Source organism: Chanodichthys erythropterus, chromosome 7 (genome assembly GCF_024489055.1).
Source record: "Chanodichthys erythropterus isolate Z2021 chromosome 7, ASM2448905v1, whole genome shotgun sequence".
NCBI lineage: Eukaryota > Metazoa > Chordata > Actinopteri > Cypriniformes > Xenocyprididae > Chanodichthys > Chanodichthys erythropterus.
Window position 1 is genome coordinate 5,724,618 of NC_090227.1, and position 11,294 is coordinate 5,735,911.

Below are 11,294 nucleotides of genomic sequence, written 5' to 3' on the forward strand. Positions count from 1 at the left end.
TGAAACCAAATATTACACGAAGGAAATTGCACCAAAAATTGTCAAATACTTTAAGCTCTGATCATGTGAGGCACTCCACCGGAAGTTGCATCACTTCCTCATAATGCCACTGACGTGTCTGATCGTGAGTTGAGTTGGTTCTGACGGCAGGCAGCGCTGCGCACATTAACTCAAGCGCAGGGCAACTTTGGAGCACTTATTTATTTTTTTTACACGTTTTCGTTTTCGTTGAACGCTGTTTGTTCTGTCTTTCGTAGAATTGGGTTATTTCGTGTTTGGCAAAGATGCTGGACTTCTTCGCCATCTTCAGTAAAGGGGGAATCGTGTTGTGGTGTTTTCAGGGGGCCGGAGTCACTGAATCCTTCACCGGGCCTGTCAACGCTCTCATCCGCTCCGTCATCCTCCAGGTAAAGTCCCTGCACGGCCTGTTGAGGATTCACACTGTCGGATTATTGTTTTGTTCAGTATACAGGCAGCCGCAGGGCAGATATCGCCATCTTAGCCCAGCAGACACATGGGTTGAGCTGTGAGGGTGTAATGTTGGCAGGTTACTATGGGAACTCTGTTGGGTGATGTAAAATAGGACGAATATTGAGCTGGACTGCGTTAGGTGGGATCTGAGTCCGAGTTTTGGATAGTACATGTTGGGTTGTCAAATGTGTTGCGTAATACTGCGTGTACCAGCTTAGCCAGAGCTGAATATAAAGCCTTTTTGTGTTTAGTTCATAATTAATTTACTACTAATATATAACTACTTAAATGTGTTTCTGTTTGCAGGAGAGGAGTGGGAATAACTCTTTCACCCACAATGCCCTGAGTCTTAAATACAAGCTGGACAATGAGTTTGAGCTTGTGTTTGTGGTGAGTGAGTGTTCATTTTCCTTTGTCAGTGCAAATAATGTGATGATCAGATCAGTCGGTGTCCCATGGCTCAACTGTCCTCGTGCCTGATCGTGTGCTTTTGGTGTCCCAGGTGGGTTTTCAAAAGATCCTGACGCTGACGTATGTGGATAAGTTCATAGATGATGTCCAGCTTCACTTCAGAGATCGATACAAGAATGAGCTGGAGCAGAGAGGCCCCCTGAAGTTTCTGCTCAATAATTTTGAATTTGGAGAGGACTTCCACAATCTTCTGAGGTGGGCTAGACCTTTTTCCTGGGAATTTTAAAACAAATATGTTTTTTGTCTGCAAAACTAATTTTACACATTTAACAGTACATTAGCAACATGCTAACGAAACATTTAGAAAGACAATTTACAAATATCACTAAAAATATCATGTTATCATGAATCATGTCAGTTATTATTGCTCCATCTGCCATTTTTCGCTATTGTTCTTGCTTGCTTACCTAGTCTGATGATTCAGCTGTGCACAGATCCAGATGTTAATACTGGCTGCCCTTGTCTAATGCCTTGAACATGAGCTGGAATATGCAAATATTGGGGGCGTACATATTAATGATCCCGACTGTTACGTAACAGTCAGTGTTATGTTGAGATTCGCCTGTTCTTCAGAAGTCTTTTAAAAAAATGAGATTTATATAAGAAGGAGGAAACAATAGAGTTTGAAACTCAATATATATATGTATATCGTTTCCATGTACTGAACTCTTGTTATTCAACTATGCCAAGGTAAATTCAATTTTTGATTCTAGGGCACCTTTAAATAAAAGACCACAATTACAATTTTTGCAGGGAGGCGGAGGACAGCAGCAAAGCCAAGGCCCCCGTCTCAATGAGGACTTTCGACATGTCCCAGAAATCCCAAAAAACTGTGAAGTCTATGATTGAGACAAAGGATGGAGACAAAAGCAAGGAGCAAGGAGGGAAGAAAAGTAAAAATGCCAAAAAGGAAGGTGAGAACTGTGAGAGACGAGTCAGTTGGGAGTAAGTGGTGCTTTCAGTGCTTTATAAGTTTGTGACCGTTCTTTCTTTTTCACCTATTCTCAGGTGTCTCAGGAGGAGATCAGACTAAAGCTGCTTCACAGACTGCCTCAAAAAAGGCTGTGGAGAATGGAAGTGATGGTCTGACCGCAGAGGAGATTATTGAGAGGAACCGTGCCAAGTTCATCAGCAAGCAGTTGGGTGGCGGAAAACCAGAGAAGACCAGGTATGAATTGTGTGACAATTTCATTTCAGATGATAAAGCCCCATCTTTGATTGCAGGTCACAAGATTTCTAAATGACTTCCACTTTAATCCTCAAGTTTAGTTCTAGACTACATTATTCCATCTGATTACTCCTGAAAACAGGAGGTTATAATAAGATATCCTGTTTAAAGTTACATTTTTATTGCTTTGTATTGCACAGTAAGTCCCCTAAACCCCCAAAGCCAAAGGGGAAGGAAAAACGGGTGTGGGATATGGGTGGGAGGAACACTGGAGAGCTGGACTACAGTGGAACCAATGGCAACAACTCCAGTGACGCACAGAACCAAGACTACGAGGCCTCAGCTGAACCGGTGAGCAGTCCAGCTTTATACTTCATTTTCTGTGTTCCGCTCCGTTGTGTCCGCACAGTTTTCAAAGTATTCTCAGCTGCGGATGAGCACGGATGGACGTGTTCAACACATGCGCAGTGCAGTTGATTTTCTATCCTCTACCAGTCATGTCATTGCCAGGACATTCGCTCAAAAGGATAGAAAAAGAATAGTAGCGGATCCGCCATTGGATGCAAAGTCATGGGCTTCCAAATGTTTAATTTACAGGGTTGTTTAATACTTAAATTAATTGCGGATGAAATTGTCTGTGTTCCTCTCAGCTGATCCAGGTAGATTCGATGAAAGGTGACCTGCGAGGTGTGGATTATGAGTCTTCAGACGACGAGGATGAAGAAGTGGAGGAAGAGGAGCGTGTTGTGGTGGCGCAAACTAACAAGAAAGGGTAACATTTTAAAGTCTCTATTATTCTGTCCTTTCAACACTGCCTCACAACATTGAATTTCTTCATCTGTGTCTTCGTTTGAATCTTTAGATATGGAGATGCCACATTCTGTGTTTTTTCTCTGCAGAGCTAAAAAGGGTGGTTTTGGGGGAATGTTTGGGATGCTGAAAGGCCTGGTGGGAGCGAAGAATCTGACTCAGGAGGACATGGAGCCAGTTCTGGACAAGATGAGGGACCACCTCATCGGTATGACGTCACTCTTGCTCCGTAGCACCTCATTCAATACGCTTGTTTTTTCAATTTGTTTTTAAGTAAATGGTTAAAGGGTTCTTACAGTCATGGACAAACTGGAAATATATTGAGGAATTGTAAGATGGTGTTTTTCAGGCCTGGAAAAGTCATGGCAATGAATGAGAATTTTTGATTTTGACTACATATTTCTACTAAAATATTTAATTATCTAGATCTGGAGGAAGTGCTAGGGAATCTGTGTGAAAGTTTACAGAAAAAATGTTAAAATATATAAAAACACTGACTAAACTAAATTTAAAAAAAAAATATATATATATATATTTTTTCCCTTTTTTTTTAATGAAAAATTTATAAAATGCATCTAACAGTACTATAGGTAGAAAAAGTGTAATAAAAATTAGATTAAAATAAATAGATTGAATAAAATGGATATAAGTATTGATAGTAAATGCATCAAAAAAACATTACTATAGATAGAAAAGGCATAATAAAAATTGGATTAAAATAAATAAGAGTAAATAAGAAACTAAAATATATCAAATAAAAATAAATTTGATATAAATACATCTAATAGTACAGAACTATAGGCAGATAAATAAATACATAGATTTAAATAAATAAATGGATTAAAAAAAGTTTAAAATAAAAATTTAATATAAAAAATACATCTAAAAGTATTTTTAATAAAAAGTAAAAATAAAATTTTAATAAAAATGTATATAACACATTTCACAGTACAGCATTATAGGTAGAAAAAGAATAATAAAATATTTAAATAAATAAATAAAATTGATAAATAATAATTGATTAGAAATAATACATCTAAAAGTACAGTATTTTTTATATATAATATATATATATATATATAAGTAAATAAAAATTAGTAAAATAGTTAATTTGATTTAAATAGAACATTACAAATTTATATAAATAATACAGTACTATAGGTAGGAAGACACATATAATTAAAATAAATAATTTAAAGGTACACTATGTAACTTTGGCACTCTAGCTGTTAATAAACAGAACTGCATGCATCTTGTAGCCGGAGCTACTTAATAGCATAATAGAAACAAATTATTTTCCATATAATATAATATTTTACACATTTAATATTAATGTTTCACGGTATAAATTGGGTCTTAATTCATGAAAATTTAAATTTGAAGATGGGGTCCCTTGCTTGAGGATCCTATTTGGGCATCTAAAAGTTTGAAAACCCCTGAGCTAGATATTGCTCTTGTGTAAAATGAAACTTGCTCATGAGGAGCATTGTTGTTTGTTTCATGAGAGAATTTTGATATTCTCAATTCATTAGTGAATTGGGCCTAATCAAAATGATGCCTGAAGTATCCATTAATCACAGATATCTAGAAACTGATACACTGTGCGTAACAGCCTATGGTAACACTTTATTTGTCCTTGTTACATGTTACATGAATAATAACAGTAAATAATTACAGGCAATTAACCCTAAACCAAGCCCTAACTCTTAAGCAAGTACATGTTGTTACTTAAAATTACTCAGTACTTCTGTTTAACTACTTTGTAACAAATGAAGTATAACCCAGCCCACATTATAACTAGATCAAGCTAGCTGCAATTTGAATTTTGTCTCTTCTTTCTTCTAGCCAAGAATGTAGCAGCTGAAATAGCCTCCCAGCTCTGTGAGTCTGTGGCCAAGAAACTGGAAGGCAAAGTCATGGGCACTTTCACCAGTAAGTACAGTGCACACCTGCTGAACAGCCCGTCCAAACAAGAGCCTTCCCACAGACACGTGCATGTTCTCACGCCAGTACATCGAGTGCATGTCTTCTCTCTTGCTTTCTGGCCTTCCTGGTTTATTTTGCTCTTCTAAATCTTCCTCTGGTTTTCTTCTGTCCAGCTGTGGCCTCTACGGTAAAGCTGGCTCTGCAGGACTCTCTGGTGCAGATCTTGCAGCCCAAGCGCCGTGTGGACATCTTGAGGGACGTGCTGGATGCTCGTTCTCAGCGCAAACCCTTCGTCATCACCTTCTGTGGGGTCAACGGCGTCGGCAAGTCCACCAACCTCGCCAAGGTTTGTTTAAAAAAAATAGTGTGCTTGTAGAAATTTAAGGTCTGCATGCAATACCTGGAAAATCAGCTTTTGTTGAGAAGTCCTTGAAATTAAAAAATGCGGTTTGAATGTACGAGAAAAAAAATACACTACTTAATGCGTAATTATTCATTAGTAAATACATTTTTTTTTAATGTCTCTTCTGCTCACCAAGGCTTTAGAGTTGTCAAAAGTACCGACTTCGGTACCTATAGGTACTGAAATTTTAAAAATGTGACACTTTGAGCGCTGTTAAGCGGATTCGTGAACACTTCTGATTGGCCTTTGTGTTGACGCGCTCATCAGATATGTCTTGGATTGGCTACAATGATCAACGCATGGCAGTGCTTGAAAGCACATGGAAGTGTTTGAATTTGAAAGCGGGAGCAGAAGCGTTTGAAAGCAGTAAGCAACTACTACTAAAGTAGAAGCAACTACTATCAGTGGATTGGTCCGTGATAGACGCCTGCTTTCAAACGCTCCCGTGTGTATTTCTGGAAGCGCTTGGTGAAAAGCGTCATTGATGACTATTTACAACGTTCTTACAGCGTTGATCATTGAAGCCAATCACAGACATATCCAATGAGACGTGAAAACATTGGCCAATCAGAGGTGTTTACGAATCCGCTCAACGGCGCTAAAAGCATCACATTTTTAAAATTTCACTACCAAAGTCGAACTCTAATTTTATTTAAAAATACAGTAAAAACTAATATTGTGATATATAATTGCAATTTAAAAGAACAGATTTCTATTTGAATAATGTAATTTATTCCTGTGATCAAAGCTGGTGTTTGATGGGTGTTCTGTCGCAATATGGCTGCCGTCGCATCATCCAGGTGGATGCTGCACATTGATGGTTGTTGAGGAGATTCCCCCCCCTTCCATATGTAAAAGCGCTTTGAGTGCCTAGAAAAGCGCTATATAAATGTAACTTGTTATTATTATTATTATTAAAGCTGAATTTTCAGCATCATTACTCCAGTATTCAGTGTCACATGATCCTTCAGAAATCATTCTAATATGCTGATTTGCTGCTCAGTTATTATTATTGGTGTTTAGAGATGCACTGATACCAGTTTCAGTATCGGGCTGATGCTGCGCGCAGGTACAATGAGATAAATTCTACTCACCCTTCAATGATTGAACATTAAAAGGACATTTAGAAGTGTAAAAGCATCAACAAGGTACTTTCAACAGACCATGAGAAAGTGTGATTCTTTCCACAGCAATAACGCACGGGTTAAATATCACTGTAGTAATACATATCTGTATTATGTCAAATACATTGCCTTAATCCAAAATATTCATTAACTTCAGCATTGCATGATACAATTTCAAAGTGATTTCTGTCATTTTGAAAGATAATAAATTGTATTTACCTGTGAAAAAAAACCTGGAAAGACAAGAAAACGAGATTCTTTGTGCATTCCAGTGAATTATTAATGGGAGATATCATATATTAAATAGGGAGAACAGAACATAAATGTGCAGTATATGTTGTACAGTGGTACAGCAATCACATGACGGGGGTACAGTAATCACATGAAGTTTTCTTGCAAACACACTGCAAATCTGCTTCTCAGACAGCGCACAAATAGCCTATTAAATCAAGTTCTCTTGAATGTCTTGCGCTTGAATTTTCAAATTCTCACAAAATTGTCAAAATGCCTCTTTAGGCTAGCGTCCTTGTGAAACGTAGTATTGTTATGTCTTAAGTAAACGTAAATAACTGAGAAAGAAATCGCATGTGTAACGGTATGTTGGATACGTGCAGCTCTTGACAGCAGCCTAATATTCCAGTATGTTCCAATATACAAAAGACAAAGAAAATCACTCGCTGCTGTTGAGCTCGGCTGGAACAGCTCTAAATATTCACTGTTTTATTAAATTAAAGATATAATATGATAGAGCAATAATATGAACAGTGCAAGTAACAGTAGCTCCTACAATACATTTTATCAGGCATAATTAGGCATGAAAATATCTGAAGGAAATATCTGTTTGCTAAGCCAACTAATTTGATCAATATTCTTTTGGTTTTTCTGTCTAATATTTAAAAAAAAATAAAAATTCAATGAAAATGCAGGTATTGGTATCGGCAAGCACGAAAAATATTGGTATCGGTGTCGGACTCGTTCTGGAAAAAGTGGTATTGTTGCATCCCTAATTATTAATAATGGTTTTTATTGTTATGAATGTTGAAAAGTAAAAACAGTTGTTGTTGTTATATTAATATTAACAATAATATTTATTATTATTAATATAATAACAGCTTAATATTTTTGTAAAAAACAGAATATATATTTTTTTCCAGGATTCTTTGATGAATATAAAGTTCAATGAACAGCATTTATTTAAAAAAAAAAAAAAAAAAAAAAAAAAAAAAACTTTTGCAACATTATAAATGTCTTTACTGTCACTTTTGATCAATTTAATGCATCCTTGCTAAGTAAAAGTATTAATTTATTTTTCAAATTGAATGGTAGTGTATCGTGGTTTCACATGGTTTTTGAGCAGTAAATCAGCATATTGAATATAATATAAAGGTCATGTGACTTTTTTTATTTTTTTTTTTTTTTTTTTTTGTTTGGGTGCAGATCTCTTATTGGCTGATTGAGAACGGTTTCACGGTGCTCATCGCCGCCTGTGACACGTTCCGCGCGGGTGCCGTGGAGCAGCTGAGGACTCATCAGCGGCGTCTGAACTCTCTGCACCCCCCCGAGAAGCACGGCGGACGTCCGGCCGTACAGCTCTTCGAGAAGGGATACGGCAAGGATGCTGCTGGGATCGCAATGGAAGCTATTGCCTATGGTAAAATCCACATGATTTCACAGAAACTGAAACTTTCCAAGGATTCATTCATTAACGTATCTCTCTCTCTCTACAGCTCGTAACCAGGGTTTTGAAGTGGTGTTGATCGATACAGCTGGCCGTATGCAGGATAACGCCCCTCTGATGACGGCTCTGGCTAAGCTGATTGCGGTCAACACCCCGGACCTGGTCTTGTTTGTGGGAGAAGCACTAGTGGGCAATGAGGCTGTGGATCAGCTGGTAGGTTTTGCTCGGGTGTAATGCCAGATATAGCCTATAGATGGCACTGTTTTATAGTGTATTGCAATTGACTCCAAACTCGGTCCTGGAGGGCCACTGTCCTGCAGAGTTTAGCTTCAACTTGATCAACACGTCTGCCTGGAAGTAGTCTAGTATGCATAATTAGATGTTGATTAGCTGGTTCAGGTGTGTTTAATTGGAGTGGGAGCTAAACTCTGCAGGATGGAGTTTGAAGACTCCTGGTGTATTTTATTCAAATTGTATATTTCTGGTTAATAACTGAGAAACAAAGTGGTCTTGCACTAGGGAGCAATGTTTTTCAGTGAATTATGACTTTGGTGCTTTTGCCGCTTTTACTTTTATGACATTGAGGGAAAAAAAATCTTTTGATACTTACTTTCTTACTTATTCAGCAAGGGTGTATTAAATCGATTAACAGTGACCGTACAGACTTTTGTAATGTTACAAAATATTTCTATTTCAAATAAATGCTATTCTTTTGAACTTTGATTCTTTTAAAGAAAGTAAAATGTATCAGTTTCCGAAAAAATATTAAGCAGCAAAAACTGTTTTCAACATTGATGATAATCAGAAATGTTTCTTGAGCAGTAAATCTGCATATTAGAATGATTTCTGAAGGATCATGTGACACTGAAGATGGGCGCAGTGCTCTTTTAGTATTATTTTGAGATACCTTTATAGTTTTTCTCAATATTTTGAATTTGTTTTTATATTTTCTTTATTTTAAAGTTTAGTAATTTTGTTGGGGTTTTGTCTTATTTAGTTTTTTTTTAAATGTCTATATGAAGAAAGAAAGAAATATGTATTTTTATTTTTTTATTTCAGTTTTAGTTTATTTTAGTACATCTAGTTAAACTAAATGAAAATGAGAAGTGTTGCCTTGGCAAATAGCTGAAATAAATACATTTCAGTTAAATTGTAAAAATATTTCACAATATTGCTGTTTTTATTGCATTTTTGATCAAATAAATCTAAATCCTTGGTTAAAAAAAAAATAATAAAAAATCTAAAATCTACCACGTATATTTAGAATAATGTGATTGGTCCATCTTTACTCCCTCAAGAAAAGTAAGAGATTCCACATGGCAATGTTCTTTATATGTATAATAATGACATTGATAGACTTTAAAAATGAATTAAATTGAACATACACAATGAAAAGTAATGCAAAATAATTCAACCAATTAGAAACAGCGTCTGGGCTGCTAAGCCCCACCCATTTTCAGGTCATCCATGCTAATTACCATTCTGTTGCTTGTTCTGTTTCTATTGTGTATCCATTTGAATGTGGGAAATTGCTGCAAGAAACCAGTCCTAACCTTCATAACAAATATTTCAGGTCTGTTAATGCTCACATTCAGTCAGTAATTTGTGGATGTTTTCTGCATTTTTTTTTTTTTTTTAGGTTAAATTTAACCAAGCCCTGGCTGATCATTCCAAGACTGACAAACCCAGGCTTATCGATGGCATTGTTCTCACCAAGTTTGACACCATCGATGACAAGGTATGAGTGCAGGAATGTTTGAATCCATTTTTCATGGCCCTTCTTAAGTTTTAAGTTCTTGCGAAATGAACTTTGGTTAAGAGAAACTTACCCATGTATCCTGTAGGTGGGCGCTGCCATCTCCATGACCTACATCACGGGACAGCCCATCGTGTTTGTGGGCACCGGGCAGACGTACAGCGATCTGCGCAGCCTCAACGCCAGGGCTGTGGTCAGCGCGCTCATGAAGGCCTGAGCTTCTGGTGCTCGAGCCACTTTCACGGTTTCGCTACAGCTAGATATGAGACCCGTGACCCCTCTCAGCTTCTTGCGAATGCAAACATGCCTATGTGTTCAAATGATAGGTGTTTTTTAGTTTACTACAGGTTTAACTGAAATTCAGTTCATATTTAGGAACCCTCTTGTGTTTTGTTCCAGGGAAAAAAAGTGTTTGATTCAGTTTAATGAGTGGAAGGAATAACATTTGACTTGATCTCACCTCAGCAACCATTTTTGATTGACATGCAACACAGCCAATCAGAGAGCAGCAGCTACAAATGCCTGGTGGTTTTCATTAAAGATGAGAATGAGTTGAGAAAAGTATTTTTCACTTTTCTGCCTCCATTCGCTACGATGAAGTGTTCTCATATTTACTTCCTCGCAAAAAAAGATTGATTGAGGTGTTATTCAAATGTTCTAAAAAATATATATAATATATTCTAAATGTATTTTGTCTACTTTTTATTTGATTAATGTAGGTACATTCAGAAGATTGCTTGTCACCCAAACTGTCTCATGAATTCACTACCATAGTGCCTCAGCTCATTACATTCGCAGTTGTTCCCAAAACAATTCCGTACAAATGATGCCTTTTCTCATTCTTCCTTTTTTACTCAGGCTTTTCATGTCACTGGATATGAAAGTTATTAAAAGATATTGAAAGATTTGGTGCTTGAGGTTTGAAGGCCAAGGTCTGAGTGAGGCACCTCAGCAAAGAGTTCTAAAATGCTGCGTATACCAAACTATCTGAATCCCTACAAAGTTACATCTTTGTTTTAATTCATTAGTAACTGTACTGTCATTTTCTTTTCTTTCAGATCCCTTCATGCTTTTATTTTAAAACAAAGTCAGGTCTTAATTCTCCTCATATTAATTTGATTTAGCACAATGGCAAGACTGGAGAGCTTCATCGAGAAGATTTGTTGTACTTTGAGAATGTGTAATATTTCTTAAATAAAGCTGCTATAATAGCCTGTAAAGACTTTTATTTGGTTCTAGTAGTTTGTTTGCAGTGCAGTACTGGTATTTTCACCACTGCTGAATTCACATTGGGCATATCATTTCTTAACAGATAATACAAGTAGACATGTCTGTTGCATTGCAAAGACACACATCCAGCATAAACGGTGTAGTCCGATTCCCTAAATCATAACTTTATAGGCCGGTTATTATGAGTCAGTCTAAAAGAATCATAAACTCACGAGTTATCAATTACCGGTGAAATCCGAGACAACATCTGACTCACT

General features: G+C 36.8%; 1 protein-coding gene across 1 annotated transcript; it reads left to right on the forward strand.

Moving 5' to 3' along the window:
• Positions 1-111: 111 nt before the first annotated feature.
• On the forward strand, positions 112-11,024 carry srpra (SRP receptor subunit alpha). The gene is made up of 14 exons (XM_067389691.1): positions 112-407; positions 778-861; positions 974-1,137; positions 1,696-1,856; positions 1,951-2,110; positions 2,311-2,461; positions 2,761-2,882; positions 3,010-3,128; positions 4,766-4,852; positions 5,020-5,192; positions 7,811-8,024; positions 8,101-8,264; positions 9,691-9,789; positions 9,896-11,024. The coding sequence occupies exons 1-14, from the start codon at positions 285-287 to the stop codon at positions 10,022-10,024; spliced, it is 1,950 nt and encodes a 649-aa protein (XP_067245792.1). The 5' UTR covers positions 112-284; the 3' UTR covers positions 10,025-11,024.
• The last annotated feature ends 270 nt before the right edge of the window (positions 11,025-11,294 follow it).